Here is an 18,869-nt window from a genome sequence, read left to right as displayed (position 1 = left end):
GCTCTCAGCTGCCCCAGTACGACTTTATAACCATTAGTGGATGCGAACAAATGTGTTTCTGAGTTTCTGAATTCTTCTCTTGGTAATTTAGGACTTTGGATTTTGCATTGGGAGTTTGCACGTCCGTCTGCATCCTCCAGGGGGCGCTCCAGGCGGCTCCATTTATTGATTTTTTTACACACGTGTCTTGGAGCGCTCATGTAAAAAAGGGATTTGGAACCAACGGAGGGTCCCGGCGTCGGGGTTTTGGATCTGTCGTCGTCCATCTGCAGCAGAGGGGAACGAGGGAGCGAGCGCGTGCGATTGGCGGAGATGTGACACAGCGGGGCGGCATCTGGTCCCAGCCTTTAACACGACGAGCTGCGGCGCCCAGGCTTTGATTCGGCGCGGCGATGTCTGCCGCAGCTCCGTGCACGTGCATGTGCACAGTCGCACGCGCTCGCTGTCGCGCCATCTGCCCAGTCTGGGTTTTTGGATGGTGGTGGCGGAGCGATTGTCGGGGGGGGGTTTAAGCCAGCCTTCGCTCATCTGCTCCACGCCGCCGCCGTCAGAATGATCCGTGGAGCTTTTATGCTAACGCCGCCACGTTTGCGGTGCTCAAAGGTGGCGCACGTCAGGCTCCAGCCTCCTGTAGGGCCTCCGTCCGTTCTGCTGCGTGGCTTCAGCACAAAGGTCCAACTTGACCTTTGACCTTCCAACCGCTTTCCAGGACAGCGAGTGTGAGATGTGGAGGGGGGGGGGTCCACTCTGATGAGGCGGAGGGACGCGTGGGCAGAAGAGGCGGGAATATAAATGAGAACGAGGGAGGAGGAAGACAAGAACGATGAAATGAAAGCAAAGTTGAACCGCCGGGCGATTCGCTTCAGGTGTGTTTGATGGTGGGAGCGCGCTTGATGACTCGACAGTTTGTGAACGAACACCGCGTTTTCAGCAGGGAACGCTAACTCATTAGCTATTATTAGCATTTGCTTTGACTTAAGCGGAGTCCGCAAAATCCAAAACAAAAGGCAGCCATTGGATCGGTGGGGGGGGGGTTACGGGGGAAATGGCTCAGAAAAACCGATTAGAAAAGATCTCTGGTAAACAGGGTGGAGAACACAGCTGCTTTAATTCCACCCAGAAATCTCCTTTACAGGAAATCGACAAGAATGGTTTGAAAAACAAGATTGTTGTTTTTTGGTTTTTAATAATCACAGACGGGTAAAACGCACGCGCGCACTTCCTAAACCTTTAAAAACCCGAAAAAAGACCTTTTTTCCTATATGTGATCAGCCAATCGCAGCGAGGGCTCGGGCCACCCGCGGTCATTGGCTACTTCGGTTGTCTGGGAAACGACCGTTTCAGCGGGAGGAGCTTCGGGTTGTTTTGTTTGTCGTATGTCGATTATTGTGTGTGTGTGTGTGTGTGTGTGTGTGTGCGAGTGAGTTGGAGTGAGTGAGAGAGTGTGTGTCTTTGTGTGTGTGTGTGTGTGTGTGTGTGTGTGTGTGTGTGTGTTTACTTTCATGGGAGCGTATATACATCCAGACTGTATATACGACACATACGCCTCATACTGAGTGTCCACCCTTTAACTCTGACATGCTCATTAGTCCAAGGACGCTCCTGCGTGGTAACAAATGGTTGTATTCTGAGGTTCTCACACACACACACACACACACACACATGCACTGACACATGCACAGACTGAACTGCTCATTTACTTGCAGAAATAGTCCAGTAGCAGGACCAGTTTGGACTGGTACCAGCTCGCAGCTGTGGGTTCTATGTTTTATGACAGACCGTTTAATTTGAAAATATTAAATATCCCAGTACGTTTTGATTATTTTCTTATTATTTTTAAGGTCCCGGGATTTCGAGCTCATCCAAAAGCTGGTTTTCATTGCATCCGCAGACAAATGAAACAAAAGCAAGGCTGAAACTTTCCCCTCAAAAGTCGCTGTCTGTAATTACCGTTTTTATTGACTTATTACACTGAAATCTACTTGAGAGAAGAGGAAGAGCTCGTTAAATCTTGGTAGAAAGGCAGCGGAGGGTTTTCGCTTACACGGGGAAACATCAAAGTTTGTCTAAATCCGAGCGATTATTTCAGCCTCGGAGAAACGCAGCAAACCTAAACACAACAGCTGCTCCTCCGAACACATCTGGGACTTATTAGCAGAGTCAGCTGCTGTGCTGTCTCCACACGCTGCAGACTCCTCACAAAGGCAAACACACGTAAAAAAAGACGCGGCGGGAAACGCTCTGCGGACGCCGATCCGTCAGATCCGTCCCGGTCCAGCCGCGCCACGCCCACTGCCTCGCTGCCCGGGTTTGACACCACCCTCTCTGGCTCCTCTCCCCAGGTATGAGTGCTCTGCAGTTGCAGAACCTGGCTACTTTAGCGGCAGCGGCGGCAGCAGCCCAAAACTCAGCCAGTCCGTCCAACACAAACCCCCTCTCCTCCAACGCCGCCTCCCTGGGAGCGTTGGCCAGCCCAGGTAACACCGCAGCCACCCGGGTCGGAGGTGGTGGCTGGGGTTCCGACGCCTGCCTCCTTCCTCCGTCTGCATCGTCACCGTTGTTGTTGCCCCCCATGATTCCCCTGGTACTCCACCGCCATCACTGCCGCCATCAACCAGCCATCGAAACGCCACCATCACCATTTTTCCGATCATTGTTGTTGACCTGCGCTGCGGCCCCGTCGCCACGGTGTGTTCATCAGCCCTTCATCTCAGTAGAACCCATGTTGTGTTGTCCGTGTGGTCCCGGCCTCCACGCCACCGCGTCACACATGCACTTGTATATGTGCGCGCGTGTGCATGTCTGTCTGTGTTTGTGCTCCGGGTCTGTGTGGTGGTTCTCAGTGTTTCTGTCACCTTAGACGGCGGCTGTGTTGTCGAACGTGGCGTTTCGTTTATCTGTGTCAGCGTGTTTGTTGTCCGCTTGTAGCTGGATGGGAGGGGTGAACAGGTCACTTGGCGCCTGAAGATCGCAGAGTCTCCACTAGGTGTCGCCTCCTGTCATGTGCTTCGTTTCGGAGGTTCCAGCTGTGGAAACAACAGAGCTGACGGCCCGGATCCTGAAGAGAAGCTCAGCCAAGAGCGCTGTGACGGAACTCCGGGGTCACAGGAGCAAGAAGGGTGCCTTCGCTAACAAGCTAAAGAACGTCATGTCTGGACATACAGGGTCCAGAAACTTACCACACACACACACCGCTCCAGATCCAGTCGACCCTGATAAACCTTTGGACTTCAGATTCAATGTTTGCGCAGGAATAAAGGCTAGCTTTGACGCTAACTCCAGCAGGATTAGAAGGAGGGCTTGGCAGCGCTCCTGGGGTAACTGGACAGCCAGTGTTAGCTTTTGTTTCCTGGATGCTAGCTGTCCAGTTTGTTGCTAGCCTCGGCCATGGAGGGCTGCAGAGGCACAGAGACGGTAAACATCAGGCATCAGGGTTCAGTTTTACTGCAGCTGTGTACAAGAACACGAGGCTTCAGATATGTTATTCCTGGGAGAGGGCAGGTTCGTCTGCAGTGGGAAGCTACAAAACGGAGCATCTGACATCAAAACTCCCTTGATGGGTGTCAAACACTTCAGCTACGAGGAAATCTGTACGTGCTGCGGCGCCAGTTAGCAGTCAGTCAGGCTGACGTCTGAACCGAGCTCAGGTTAAATATCACCGCCTTCAAACGCTCGTTGCCTTTGTTTCGTTGCCACGCTCCTTCACAGCAATTCCTCCGTCTCTCCCCACTTCCCGGCGGCGTGTCCCCACTCTGCCAGCCGGTGTTTTTTATTTTAGAGCGCGCTCCCAACAGAGCATGCACATGAAGGCTCCTTTCCCCCCCCTCTCTCTCCGCTCGCTCTCTGCTCTTCCTCCTTCCTCCTCCATCCCACTTCCGGCTCAGGTCCGGCCACTCGCTGCGAATGAGCGGTTGAGCTGCATGTGTCAGTGAAGCCGCAAATGTCACGCCGCTTTTGATAAATACAGACACTTCTGCATGGATACGGGCCGACGTCTTCCCTCCATCACCCCTTTTCCTGGCGCTAGAACCTCTGCAGCAAAGGCGGGAGCGTTTCCACGAAGCCAGGATGGGCTTTTCTTGTCTTTTGATGTGCTTGTACATGAATATTTACATTTCCTGGGTATTTTTCACGCCGTTTTGTGCAACAGATCACACGCTGACCTACTGCCCCCCCCATCCGACTTCTCCACATTTCACCTGGAGTGTGTGTGTGTGTGTGTGTGTGTGTGTGTGTGTGTGTGTGTGTGTGTGTGTGTCTGCCGAGATTGGCTGCAGTCCAAACGTTCCCACGGATGATGTTTTAAGCTGGCTGTGCTCTTCCCTTTCTGTATGTTTGCGCTTTCTTTTATTTTTTAGGTCCACGTACGCGCGCGTGTGTGTGTGTGTGTGTATTTTTCCACAACCTCATCTTGCAAACACACCATGAAGCTTCTCATTATTCCGACACGTGCGTTCTGATGGGTCCAGCCGATAAATAAGGTGCTGGATGAAGCAGATCCTTTCAAAGGGAACAGCGCTCTCCTGCACTCATCTGCCCCACTTTAAACTCCATTCTCACACGATTTTATTGCCGTGTGTTCAAAAGGCCAGGGTGACCACTTCCTGTAGACCAGACAGCTCTAAAACATTCACGGCGCGCAGCCTCGACCGGTGCTGCCGGCTTTCAATGCGGCTTCTCTGCACTTCTAATGGTGATTTCAAAATTCCTCCAATTTAATTTAAAACGGACCCTCAGCGGCGCCAAAGGTCAAACAGGGTCAACTATGTTTAAGAAGAAAATCTCTACAGGAAGGGGAACCTTGAGAGTTTCAGTTCTTAAGTAACAGCTCTCCTTCTCTCTTTCCTGTCCTCATCTTGGTCTCCTCCCCTCCTCCCTCTCCCGTCCCGCTCGACCAGCCGGCACCACGGCCAGCTCCAACGCCGGCGCCATGAACTCTCTGACATCGCTGGGCACCCTGCAGGGCCTGGCGGGCGCCACAGTGGGCCTGAACAACATAAATGCACTTGCAGGTAGCATCAACAGTGAGTATTCATCCTGTCATCAGCCACTCCACCTTCTCATCTCACGCCATCCTCAGACTCAGAGCGAGGCGGTGCAGGGAGACACGTGCTCGACTACAAAGGTCCGTGCACGTGGTCGTTTATTCACGTTTATAATGGCATTTAATTGTAGCGTCTGACAAATGTGCCGCTAAAACCCACATGTTCAGTTAAACCGATTCAGACTTTTATTAAAAAAAGATTTGGTGCAATTCTTTCTAAAAGGAGCACACATGGGAGAGGTTAACCCTGAAGGCTGTCTTCCAGGAAGCATCTCTGAAAGAGGTTTTCTTCCACAAAAGATCTTTTAAATGTGGTAAAGCGCTGTTGATAGGCAGCTGCAGGAGAGTGAAAATGGCACCTGTCACATTCAGTGTGGAACAGCACATTACACTGCAGCAACTGTGCAGCCGCAGGGCATTTTAGAGGGCATTTCACCACATTAGCCTTCCTGCAGGGTCATTTAGAGGGCGTCTCACTACATTGGCCATCTTGAAGGGCTGTTTATCTGCATTACTTTACGATAATTTCTAAATTTTAACAAATAGCCTTAAGTCTAGGATGAATTTAGTTTCATTAAATCTAATGTTCTAATGAGATGGAGGGAAAAATCTGTGGATTTGGTCGCCTCCCTGTTTCAGCCTCTTGATATATAAATCTCTGATCTCCACCTCCTGACCTCCTCTGGCCACCTTCCATCCTCCCATCCTCCATCCATCTGCTTCCTGGTAGCGTCCAGGGTGATGCTTGAGTGCTGCGGTGCCATCAGGCCAGAGCTGGCGTGCTGCTGTCGCCATCGTCTGTTGATGTCGTCGCCCGTTTTTCGCCGTCTTGTTTTGCTTTCTGTCGCCGCCGGAAAGAAAAGAACGTGCAGCAAAAACTACAGAATCAAATTACAGAACCGTGTTTAAATTTTGTAGGCGACAGTCGTGTTGCCCTGAGAGCTGGTCGAGTCACACGTGGCGGGTTTGGACCGCGGCGTCCTCCTTGTCCTGCCTTTGACCTCCGGCAAGACGGGCTGAGATCTTAATCAGCGCCGTGACTGCAGGCGCGTTGCTGCGCCGCTGCATTCTTTTCCCCCTGACCTTTTCCGTTCCCGGACAGGAATAACCGTGTCTTCGGTGTAAATCACACACGCATCCACGCAGGTGCAGAAAACCTCACTCGCCTCTCAAAACAGAGACGGCCATTTTACATCCCACCCTGGAGAACTCGTCTCCGCCGTGTCCCTCCGCCCACCACCGGCAGCCCTCATTTAAACACATCTAGGCCCTTAATTAAATCTCAAAGGTCAGCGGTGCAATTATTCCTGAATAAATGAGTGACCTATAATCCGGAGTCGGGGGTGATAATTTATTTCACTGTGTCTGACGGCGAGCCGACAGGACGCCGAGTCAATGTCAGACCCCCACAGACAAGTTGCCCTCCGCCGCGATATTAAGATGTTACACGCAGCTAATGAGTGTTACTGCTGTCCCCTCACTTTTTCAACCAGAGCCGCCACCCCCCCCCCCCACACACACACACACACACACACACACACACACAATTAAGCATCACAGCTCAACTAAAGTTTAGTTTTCATGGGGTCAAACAAAGCTGGAGATGAGCTGGCCTCTTTAGCCACGCCCCTCTGACCACGCCCCCTTAGCCACACCCCCGTCAGCAGCCACATGTGTGTTTTCTGGTGTTTCCGGTGTCTCCGTGTGTGCAGCTCTGGCTGTCATCAGCTACACTCATAACTGCACTTTACCGTTAAACTGTCCGTTCGTCCTGCGTCTCCCGTGCGTGACGTGCGTCCACTGTGGCGTTGCCGTCTGTGTGTGTTTGTGTGGATAAACACAAACTTCAATGGGAGCGCTAATGAGTAAGTGCGTTCTTCTTTCTTTATTGTTGGGTTTTATGTAAAGTTGCTCAAATGCTCTCAGGTATGGCGGCTCTAAACGGAGGCCTGGGTGGCGCAGGGCTCACCAACGGGACGGCGGGCACCATGGATGCGCTGACGCAGGCCTACTCAGGGATCCAGCAGTACGCCGCCGCCGCGCTGCCCACCCTCTACAGCCAGTCGCTGCTGCAGCAGCAAGGGGCTGCCGGCAGCCAGAAAGAAGGTCAGGAACTCATTAATTCTTGCACAAAATGATGGTCCTGCTTCATTTCATTGATTTAGCGGCTAAAATTCACACACGCAAATGTGCTTGGGCTCATGGTGTTAAATTCAGTTAAATTCCATTTGGTTCTGTTTTTTTTATGATGCAAAATGGCCGCGTGGCCACAGTGAATAGCGTACAGAAGCGGAGCCGCATGCTGTTTTTGTTTCATTTGTAAAGACGCTTTCTTTGAACATCCATCCAGGAGGGCGACGCCCTCGGGGGAGGCAAAGATCTGATAAAAACCGCCTTCCGACCCAACACTGAGCTGTCAGAATAAATGTAGAAAAGGAGAGAAAATGGCAATAAAAGAGTGAAATCAAGCGCTTTCACATGCAGCATTCCACAGCTGTGGGGGGGCTTCAGTCTAACGGTGTCGGCGCTCTGACCTGAAACTCTCCTCTTCCGCTCCTCCAGGTCCTGAAGGTGCCAACCTGTTCATCTACCACCTGCCGCAGGAGTTCGGAGACCAGGACATTCTCCAGATGTTCATGCCTTTCGGAAACGTGGTTTCTGCCAAAGTCTTCATCGACAAACAGACAAACCTTAGCAAGTGCTTCGGTAAGAAAGGACGCAGACGCACGGCCGCTCGCTTCACTGTTAAACAGCGACCGGACAGCCCAGGTCACATGATTAAAATGAAACAGGCAGCTCAGCTTCAGCAACCACAGCTTGAGAAGCCAGAATATCTGTTCCCTAATGTGGGATTTAACTTTCACAATCCATGATGGAAGTGTCGCCTCGGCAACGCCTTCGTGGCTTCGCTGTGGTCGTGTTTTGTTCCCTCCAGGAGTCATTAAAGTTTCATCCACTGTTATTGTTAAGCGCCGCTGCAACATTAGGTGTTTTTTTTCTGCTTCAGTTCTGCAGCCTACATTTATCATAACGGCATTTAGGTGTAGCTGTTTTACATAAATACTGGCTCTTCAGATAAACACGAGCAGCCAACCAGCGGTTTTCATGTATTCGCCATTCCCTGTTAGCTTGTTTTTCACACGCTCTTCTCTCGGTTTGCCGCCCCCTACAGGCTTCGTCAGCTATGACAATCCAGTGTCGGCACAGGCAGCCATCCAGGCGATGAACGGCTTCCAGATCGGCATGAAGCGGCTGAAGGTGCAGCTGAAGCGCTCCAAGAACGACAGCAAACCATACTGATCTTAGCACTAGGCTCTGTCTGCTCCCCATGTTAGCACTGCTAGGGTAAGTCCCCCCCCCCCAAAAAAAATAAAAGTGAAAATGAATGAGAATAAAAGAGCCACGGGCCTCTGCAGGGGGACATCCTGTTGGGAGGGATTGGGGAGATGTGGGGAGGGAGGGGTAGATGACCTTCAACCACCCTGAGGGAGACACATGCCTTTTTAAAAAAAAAAAAAAATCAGATTATTTTTAAATTTGTTTGTTTATGTTAGCTTTATTATTTATTCTGAATGAGTTTTGACACACATGAACACTCTTCCATTTCCGCCATTTCTTTGTGCGTTCTTCTCTTTTTTTTTAACAACGGAAGGAAGTAGCTATCTCGGGTAGCTTTTTTACAAAGCAAAACTTTATTTAAAGGTTTTTCTTTTTACCTTTTCGATTATTCGTGGTAATTTATATTTTTTGGAGCACAAGCTACAGTCAGAGCTGACGTAAAGACAAAGGAGCCATCGCGATTTTTGTTCTTCTTCCGCTCAACAATTTCTTTTTTTTTCGTTTTCTTTTTTTTTTTTTGACACACGCAGATATGCACATTTGACCTTTGGCCTCCGCGGTGTTGGTTGCAGGCTGCCGCTGCTTCTCTAAAAACCCCTCTACGCCTGCTGGCAACCCGGGAGCAAAGGCTGCAAAAACAGAATAAAACGTCAAAAACAGTGGCCTCTTTAGGTTAGAATCAGTCCACCAGTCCAGTCTTAATATTTATGGGAAACGAAGAAGTGTTTTTTTTTTAATTGTCATTATTATTTCTCTTTAGAAAAAAACAAAAAAAAACAATAATTAGCACCAACTTTTGGGTCAGATCACATTGGTGTTTGTTGTTAAATGAGACGACAGCATGCAGATCATCAGAAAAAACGGAAAAAAAAACAATCCGGAATCTGAAGGACGTCATTCTAATTATTTTTAAAAAAAAGAGTTTAAGGTGGTTACTGACGATACTTGATGTTTGTGAGGGGGGGAAAAAATCATTCAAGTATGGTACGCCACAGGCCTGTAAATTTTATTTGTAAAAAAGCAGTTATATTTTTATACAGCATTTTTACTGCCTCAGATTTAAAAAAAAAAAAAAAAGGATTTTATTTATTGCCTATCGTTAATTTATTGGACTCCTATAAAGTTTATCATAAAGTAGACCCCCCCCCATCTGTGGAAGAGTCTCGTGAAATTGGCTTCTCTTGTCATGTTTTTTGCGACGGAGCGCTCCTCCTGGTATTCATGCGCTCACACACACCTCCCGTGTGCCCTTCATGCATTCATCCGCCTCTCCTCTCACCACTCTCCCCCTCTCTCCATCTGTAGTGGGACTACTTCCTCAAATGTCGACTTTCCGCCCTTTTTTTTGTTTTTTCCTGGCAATTCTTACGTATTTGGGATTCTCATTTTCAGTGTTTCTTGTTTACGTTTGTTTGTCCGTAAGCACCGCCCCCAAATTTTGCTCCGAAAAAGCTGAAAAGGACCCACCCTTCCTCCCCACCCCCTAAAAAAAAGAAAAGCTATTTTCTCCCATCCATCTGGGCTCTGATGGATCAAGCTTTGGGTGTTCTCTGTTATCCGTGTGTGAAAGTGTGTGTTGCCTGTTTATACCTTAAACGTTCCATCACGTAATAATGAAAGCCAAAAAAAATCAAAAAACAAAAAAGCTAAGGGAAGCGACGGGCGTTAGCTGTTCTTCCGGTGTGTTGCTGTTGTTGTTTGTGTTGTTGATTTTGGACTGAAATGCTGTAGTGGTGTGGTGCTCTGGCTCTCCTGTGTGTTAACTCTCTCCTCTCCTCTGTTTTTTCTTTCCCCCTTTTAGAACAACCCATCCTCCATGCCTGTTAGCTCATCGCTTGCCTAGCATGTCTCCGTGGCGTCCCAAACAAAAACAAAACAAAACAAAAAAACTTAAAGCGATAAAGTGTCAACGTCCCCTCCCCTTCCCCACGTCTCGTCATTTTAGTTTTTTTCTGATGTCTTTTTCCAGCTCACCTGATCATAACTGGTTCTCCTCCACTGCCACCTACTGATGTTCTCCAGTTTTTGTTTTTGTCCTTTTTTATGCATGTGACCTCATTGGGATCGATTCTCTCCAGGAGGATTTTTTTTTTGGGCGGGAGGGGGGCGGAATGAGGCAATGAGGGAGGGGGTGTGTAAACAAATGGAAAAAAAAGAATCAATGTGAAAAAGACACAAGCTGCATTCATACGAAAAACAACAAAAAAAGACATAAATAATCAAAAGACTGAGATTTTTATTTTTTTTGGAGAAAAAGTGGCAACGTGATTTTCATTCTGTACATCTCCTCTTTGGTTTTTGCTTTCTTTTCTTCTTCATTTGAAGTCAACTTGAACGTTCACCGCAGGAATTGGCGCGGGGTCTCGCTTCTGGCGCCTGCGAGGGGGCGGGAGGAGGGCGGGGCCAGAAGCGGCCCACGCCAGTTCCTCTGAGATATAAGACTACTTCCAAATAGTTTTGACTCAAAAAAACTGTCTGATCAACATTGGACTGTGGGAGCTCTCTGGTGGTTTTTACATTTTTCAGGCAGTGTAAAGTTTTTTGATAAAGCCATTTTAAGTGGCTCCGTTTCTCATTCAAAGTCTATATATAGAACCACTTTTTCTAGAGTAGTTTAAAGGTAAAAAACGAAAAAATAAGAGACATTTGCCCTGCTCGGGTGGGAGAAATGCTACCTACTTGTGTCACCTTTTGCTGAACTGACTCACAGATAGACAATCCGTGGTTTAAATGCACATGAAATGACCTATATTTTCTACTGTTTAAATGTATAGAGGAAGAAAAAGAAAAAAACAACGTACTACGATACCTGTAACCTGCGTTAACGTCGGTGCTTCTCGTGAGTTTAGTTGTGGTTTCATCAGAAGTCTAACGGTCTTAAATGTCCTCATGTGTTTTTCAAGAGAAGACTAAAAAATCAGTTTACTTGAACAATAGACGAAGCCTTTCACATGACTATAATAGTTACATTCTGGGGTTTGATTCTCTTTATTTTTCTTCTTTTAAGGAGTCCCTATTTGCTAAATTTCTTGTTGGTTAATTAGCTATATGAAATTCTTAAAAATATATATAAATATAAATATATCTATAAATATATATATAAAATGTCAGCTTGTGAAGCATCAATGTCATAATTTTATTTCTCTCGTGGGAAACAATATTTAGGTGTGTTTTGTTGTTCAGCAAAATGTCTTATAAAGAAAAAAAGATCAGTGGAGTTTAGTGCCAAATTCTGAAGGTACTTCCTGCCTAGCGCGTCAGTGTACTTCTTGTGAAATTATTTGATAACATGGGTATTTTATTATAAGTGTTTTGTATGGATCCCTCATATTTAAAATCTAGATTTAAAAAAAGAGTTTGTTAACTTGCTATTCTGTGGTCTTGTTGCCTGAAAATGTCATGTTTGCTTTTTTTTCTTCGTGAAAATGTAAAAAAGTGCCCATGTGTCATATATATATATCTATATACATGCACACACACATTCTCGTGCAGACCTCACAGTTTCCTTTGTCGTGCGCGAGAGCCTCTGAGGGTGAAACGCCTCGACAGAACCCGCCGGCGCCCTTCACACGCTCCACAGTCACGCAGTGATATTTTAGCCATCGCACGGCCGTTTTGCTCATCGAAGCCTTACCACGACTCTTTGCACTTCTCAATTAGCATCTCGCGCAAACTCAGACGCAGGCGGCTTGGTCACGTGACGGTTGTGATTGTTGTTCCGGGGAGGACTACGCGAAGCCTTATTTCCTGTAAACCCTCTGTTTTGGGGCTTGAATTGCGTCCTCACGCTCATTACGTCGTTTATTACCTCAACACAAACACGCTAGCTTTAGCGCTGGGATCGCGGGAAAAGCACACATGCAGTGGCGGAATGTAACTAAGTAGGTTTGCTCGAGTACTTTGCTGAATACGCAGTAGGGACAGATGGGAAAAGATTAGAATGAACACAGATCAATAGCACACTTAAACTCGGTTCTTCTTCGGGACGGAACAGTGATTCTTCTATTAGCCTAAAGTCTCCATCGCTGCATGTGTGAGCGGCTGGGAAAGAGGAAGGGCCGAGGCACTCGACAGGTTTCACTTTTGTTTTCATACGTGCATCGTCTGGTTAAGTGGGCCAAAATCGTGTTTAAATGCCAAAGTGTGTGAATTTTCATAGTCGAGCCGTTTACATGGCACAGCGTGGTGTCAGTCAGTTCAGCTGCCCCCTCCCTGAAAGTTTACGCTCTGCAAAAAAATAAATAAATGACGGAAGAAGAAAAACGCAGCATTATTTTCTACAGAAGCTCACCAGTCGCCTTAACCAGGGAGCGTCATATCAGTATTCCAGAGTGAACATGTCGTCAGTCACGTGGGCGGCGGCATCGCTTCGTGTTCGTGTGCAGTAAACGTCGCCCCCTTCAGGCCCAAACGGCCATTTGTCCTCACGGTGGAGTGAGTGAGCAGCGAGACATCAGAGGAAGGGTCATGTCCCAAGATAACTTTATCTGATCTCATCAAGGGAGGAAAGAAGACTTTACCTTTCTGGATTAGCCGCGGGACTAGCCGCGCCGCGGGATTAGCCGCGCCACCAACAGCCATAGCTACCTGTGGGACAGCTGGAGTCTGGTCGTCGTTCACACATGTTTCCTGACCAGCAGCTGCACCAGTTTCACCAGTTGTCACGTCGAATCCTGTCGTTAGCCGTGCAGACCGTTAGCATCGGCAGACAGAACCACACAGGCCCGTCAAAGACGTCCCGAACCGAATCCCGCCGAGATGGAGGAAAACAAAACAAAACAAATCTGCCGTTTGTCGTTCACGCAACCCAGAAGCGTTTGAAAGCACATCGTAAAGTCGCCAAAAGCTCATCTCGTTTGTCCGGAGAGTCTCGTCTTTCCGTCTTTCCTTCGGTGTCGAAGCACAAACGTGGGCGGAGGAGGCGGAGTTTGTGCGGAGCGGCTCACCTCAGGGGCTGTCGTCGCCCGTGCTCGTCGTAATCTTTCTATCTTGTCACTGTTCACTTCTCTGTTCTCCTTCTTTCTTAATTATCTTAAGTGCTATTTATCAAACAACAAAAACTAAAGAACAAAAAAAAAGAACTTGTAGTTTCTTTGCATTATGGCTTATGTCCGTTTTTTTAAGAACTTTCTGTGTGTTCTCTCTTTCTGTGCCGTAAAAAGAGCTCGTCTGTAGAAATGAAGCTATGACTTTCCGTTTGTTTCCTCCTCTTTTCTTTTTTCTTCCTTTGCTCAGATTTAGAGGTTTTCAGTAGTATCTGTCTCGAGAGAAGCCAAAGTCATTTCAGTGGATCCTGTGTGATGTATGTTTGTTTGACAACACTTCGAAATCTGTCACGGGCGGGATTTAAGAGTACAACAAATGCAGGCTTTCCTATTTCTACAACTGATTGTACTTATGCATTTTGTACCAGTGGAATTTTTTATACTGGAGATTAAAGGAAACAACAAAAATCTTAGCAACGCTGTCTGGCCTGGTGCTGTGGCCCGACCCTGACTGGTCCCCGAGTATGATTTCTAGCTGGCGTCAAGGAAGTTGGCTTTTGATATCAGATTTTCTAGGAGATCTTTGGCTTTATTTCTTCTTTTTCCTCACTGAGTGTTTCTTTAGTTTGTTTGCTTTGTCCCCGCCCCTCTTTTTTTTGGTTTTTTCAACCCCCCCTTCCAAAAAAAACGAGGGTAGGCGAGTGTCGGAGCTTTTTTCTTTTCTGTTGTTGAAATCGTTCTAGCAAGTTTGTCTGTACAACAGCGGTAAGTTTCATTTGACTCCTGTAACCTGCAGTCTACACAATAAGACAATTCTAGAAAAAAAAGAAGGAATAGAAGTATTTAGTCACCTTGAGTGGATTAATGTATTAGTTCAATAAAGAGATCAACTAATTAGATTTTGATTAATTTTTTTTTTCTTTTAGCTGTTTAGATTTTCCGGTTTCTCTGTCCTTCTCTGTGAACTAACTGTGTAGCTGAAGCGGTCAGAATTATTTTTGTAAACGTATGTTCTTGTGTGATGCAGTTTTTTGCTTCTGTCTCCTATATTAAACCATTTTTCCTAATACTCGTCTCTCTCTGTGTTGTTATGTTCCAGTGCCGTCCGCTGTGCTTCTTCACCTCCCTCTGCCATGCTCTCCTTCCCCCCTTCTTTCTTCACAGTCCCGTTCTTTTTTTTTTTACTCTTTCCCGTTTCCACATGTCGTTGTCGTCGTTGTTTCTCTTTCTTTTTAACCAGGTTGACCCATTCAGACTCACAAACACTGTAAATATACATAAAGTGTGTGTATGTATATTACTGTGTTGCCCAAGTTGCTGGACGATTGCCTAAAGACGGAAAATCAGGGTTGAACGCAGATTTGCACCGTCCTGTCTGCTTCAGGCTAACATTATCTTAACGGCTATCACCCTGCAAATTTCTCCATTTCCCAGAATGCCGAGTTTTCCCCTGGAGTCTGATTTAATGTTCCGGCTGTTGTCTTTAAGAGCTGCTGGAATTGTCCCGGTTTGGGTGTACGGAGGCTAACTCCCATGAGGACACAGCTAGCTCTGTGTCCTCCCCTGTCCACTGTCCTGGGCAAAGCCTGTCCTCTTGTCTGTCCACTCTGTGTCTGATCCACCTCCACCCCCCCTTCCCCCAATGTCTGAGCGTCACAACTGCATCCTGCGTTAGAGAGGAAAGAGAAGTCAAAGGTCAAAGAAGGTTAAACAGCTGAAACATCTGGGTGGTTTTTCTTTTGTTTCCGTTTGTGATGGCTGATAACTGTGATTGTCTAAAATCTAATCGAAGCTGCTGTAGATTGTATCCGGGACATCATGTGAGTTATTAAAAATGGATTTTTTTCTTTAGAGTTCGGGCGAGGATAACAAACTGCCGCGGGCCTGCAGATTCGAGCCGTTACTGCCGGCATCTGGCGCTTAATCCACATCTACAGCTCAGATTTTCCATGATATTTTCAGTCTGTCTCCTCCGTTTTGAACTGACGGATAAGATACAAACGCACCCAAACGTGCACAGTATGCACAGGGCAACAATTTAAAACGATGACCTGATGCACAATCGCGCACACGGCGTCCAAGCCCGGAGGAAGACGAGCGTCAGGAGGCGTCCTCACGACTGAAGGTAAGTTGGATGCAGCAGGTGACGCCCAAAGACAAAGATTTTGTTTTAGGTTATTGATTTTAATGAGTCGCGGCAAACGTGCAGACGACCTTGCTGATTTTAGTCTTCTGAGCTCTGAAAGGCGCCGTCCTTCCTGCCGCTAACGCCAAGATTTCCACTTCTATTTTTTGGATGATTCGGGCTTGAAATGCTGGACAGCGAAGGACCGACTGGATCCCACGATCATGCGCAGCTATTTAGTGGGAGGTAGACAGCAGTGATGGCAGATCAATGAAGCCAACAGGAGGCCGGCGTTTACAGGGAAAAGCGAAGGCCTCGCTCTCTTTGATCCACCACCTTCTCCGAGAAAACAGGGAACCGTTCTGTTCCACAGCGAAAAGACGGGAAAGTAAACCTCAGCGCGGAAAGGGTCAAAGGTCAAGGGGTGGAGGTCATTTTCTGGATAACTTGGTGTCCGGCAGACACCCGGTGAACGTTTCTGGAATGAGATCTGTAAGACTCGAGGTTTGGAAGGTATCAGCTGACTCCAGCTCTGCTCGTTCACTGCTGGTTAACTGATTCTAATCCAAAATCATCCGAATCTTTAGGAAGCAAAGGTTTTAATTTGAATCCCCTTTATGGATCATTTAAAACGAGGAACCTGAGGAAGCACCGAGCCGTATCTCTGATTTATTGAGTTTATCAGGTTATATGCTCATTATGTTCCTTTTTTTATCGTTAACATCTGTTTCAACTTTGTCCTTAAAAGTTAAAAGTTCTCCTTGAACATTTGGGGCTGAAACTCTAAAATAAAGCCTGCGCAGGTAATTCAATTACAGCCTGATCAAAGGAGGGCCTGCGAGACATTTCTGACGTTTTTGTGCGCATTTTCCTTTGAAGAAATTTACTGACTCATTCCCCCTTTGTTTGAATAAATAATCATATGGAATTATGCAGAGCAGAGTTCCCCAGGCGGCCGCGGTGGCGAGCGCGGCGCCACGCTGCCACCCTGTGACGATCCAATCGCCCGTTTACAGCCGCTCTGAATCGCGGTGGTTCTCGCGGCCTGTGAGGAAACATGGCGGCTCCTCCCCGCAGCCGCTCTGATTACAAGCAGCTCAATCACAGCCTTCCGTTTGCTGCTCAGCTGGGTCTCCATCTTGGGGGGGAAATGTGGGCGGTGCCTCGGAATCTGATGTAGCCGCAACGCCAGCAGGCCTTAAATCAGCAGGACGCCGCCACATTCGTGACATTAGCACGGCGAGCTGCGTTTGTTGTGTCCTGTGATTTATTGTGGCTAATCACAACACAGACGGGCCCCCGCCTCAGACCGGGCGCCCTTGACGACTGATGGACGCGTCGCATGAATAAACGCCGCAGGCTGCGAATGGAATAAATCGATAGGCGACTTAAGCCGAGTCTGACACTGTTGGAGGAAGTCGATAATCGGCCCAAAGACCACGGCGGCGCCGGACCGACCCCAGATCGATGCGGGAGCTTTTCTTTTACGCGCAGAAAGGACATTTGCGTAGGAAGAAAAACAAACTTGATATGAGATCATGAAGGTCAAAGGAAGGTTCTCCTAAAAAGAAACGGCCTCCGTCTCTGGAGGGACAGAGGGAAGTGAAGCTTCTCAGGTCCTGCAGGGGGTCAAACCCTCACAAGGTCACTTCTCCCCAGCCAGGAGGAGGTCTGAGCTGATCCCGACCAGTAAACGTTTGTTCTGGAGCCTCTCCGGCCTCCAGTGCTTCCAGAAACTGAAGAAAAGAGAGCGAGGAAAAATGTATTTTATGATGATTTGCTGAACGTAAACATTGCGAATCATCCACTTTCCCCACACTAAATCCCTCCACTGGTTGTTTGCTGGTCCCAGTTGATGATGGCCTGTGGTGTTTACCGTCTTTCCTGGGGAGCATCAGGTGAGCTTCCACAGTCAACACCGCGTTTTGCCAGGGGAACTTCAATCCCGGCTCTCTCCAAACAGCACGCCGCCTCATGTAAATAGAGGACTTCTCATTATGCACTCTAGCTGTGTGTGGAAGGCTCCTCGGGGGAAGGGGGGGGGGGGGGCGGTCGGCCTCGCCAGCAGCCAAACACCAAACAAGCAGGCTGAACTAAGCTGCGCCGCCGCTGAGCTCGTTCAACACGCCGCTCTGCCGCTTTAGAGAGACGAGCCGGCCAATCTGCACGCAGAGATTTAAGACATTAAAATAGCTTTTTAAAGGCAGGAATCTGCCAGCAAAAGCCCCGACGTGACGACCCCGTCTTTCCTTCACTTCCCCCGCTTTGCTTTTCATGTCTTAAGCTTCTTTCACGCGCAGCTCTCAGTAAATGCTTGGGTAACCTTTCAGGCCGCCATTTTCCCTGTTCACACATGCGGAAACATTCAGGTCGGAAAATACAGGAAGAGACGAAGCGTGCCAACATTAGAAGAGGCTAATATCGTATTTGGTGATTATATTTTATCCTGAAACTACCAACAGTGTCATTTTAGAGTTTGTGCTGCCCCGTACCTGCATCTGGAGCTTTGCCTCCTTTGTCAGGAGACCAAAGTGTTATTTCTACATCTGTCTCCCACATGCTTCCCCCCAATTTAAAGCACTAATAAAATAATTTTGGGTCTTTAAAAGTTTTATCTCTTTAATTTCAAATCAAAGACGTTGCCCTTAAAATGATTAAATGCATCTCTGAAGTTAAAAAAACAGATGCAAGACATAATTAGTGACATGAATAGATTATCTCAAAAACAAGAACGACTCAGATTAAACTGTAAAAAAGGACAACATGGAAAATGCAAAAGAAGCAAATGAGGAAATAAAACATTTTGATTAGTTATATGCATCCAGATTTTCAATGGATGATTGCATTTTTCATTTTGATGATTGTTTTTTTTCAAGACAATTAGGAATGTAACAAACTAATTAATTTGTTTTAAGGGTGAGCGCTTGGGTGCTAAGTGGAATTCTTCCAGGGACACCCTTTTCCCCCAATGCTTATTTGTACTGGAAACAAGGAATCATTTTATTAAAAAGAGTTTAAAATAAGTCAATTCGCAGATGATACATGCTTTTTCTTTTTTTTTTTAAAGAGATAAATCAATGGTGGATAAAACTCTATTATCTCAGTCTTCTCCACAGCACTATTAATAATATTAAATTTAGAATTATTATTGCTATTAACAAGCTCTGACTCCTCTATTATTTCAATTACAGTTGAATCTGCAGTTAAATATCTAAGACTGAAATGTTGTGAAATTACACTATCACTAACACTAGCATACTACACTACTCTAACGTCACTAATATTGCTCACTGTGTTAATGATATTCACTTTTGTTTTCCTTAACGAACCTCATAATGTTTGGTCCTTGCAATCTTACACTGCACTTAATTTACAC

At 47.1% G+C, this 18,869-nt stretch overlaps 1 protein-coding gene across 19 annotated transcripts in view; it reads left to right on the top strand.

The window, feature by feature from the left end:
• celf2 (cugbp, Elav-like family member 2) overlaps nt 1-14,437 on the top strand; it is a 120,317-nt gene extending 105,880 nt beyond the window's left edge. For 5 of the 19 annotated variants that reach the window (XM_029825725.1, XM_029825720.1, XM_029825723.1 and 2 more), the window contains 6 exons: nt 2,343-2,477; nt 4,899-5,012; nt 6,953-7,150; nt 7,607-7,750; nt 8,217-8,389; nt 10,185-14,437. In XM_029825725.1, coding sequence (XP_029681585.1) covers nt 2,343-2,477; nt 4,899-5,012; nt 6,953-7,150; nt 7,607-7,750; nt 8,217-8,344 — 719 coding nt within the window. In that variant the 3' untranslated portion in view covers nt 8,345-8,389; nt 10,185-14,437. Of the gene's footprint in view, nt 1-2,342; nt 2,478-4,898; nt 5,025-6,952; nt 7,151-7,606; nt 7,751-8,216; nt 8,390-10,184 lie in introns of all 19 variants that reach the window. The other 14 variants (XM_029825732.1, XM_029825735.1, XM_011613213.2 and 11 more) reach the window with 5 other exon arrangements.
• Nucleotides 14,438-18,869: the final 4,432 nt, after the last annotated feature.

Source organism: Takifugu rubripes, chromosome 18 (assembly GCF_901000725.2).
Source record: "Takifugu rubripes chromosome 18, fTakRub1.2, whole genome shotgun sequence".
Lineage (NCBI taxonomy): Eukaryota > Metazoa > Chordata > Actinopteri > Tetraodontiformes > Tetraodontidae > Takifugu > Takifugu rubripes.
Note: the sequence above shows the minus strand (reverse complement) of the source record. Positions and strands in the feature narration are given on the sequence as shown.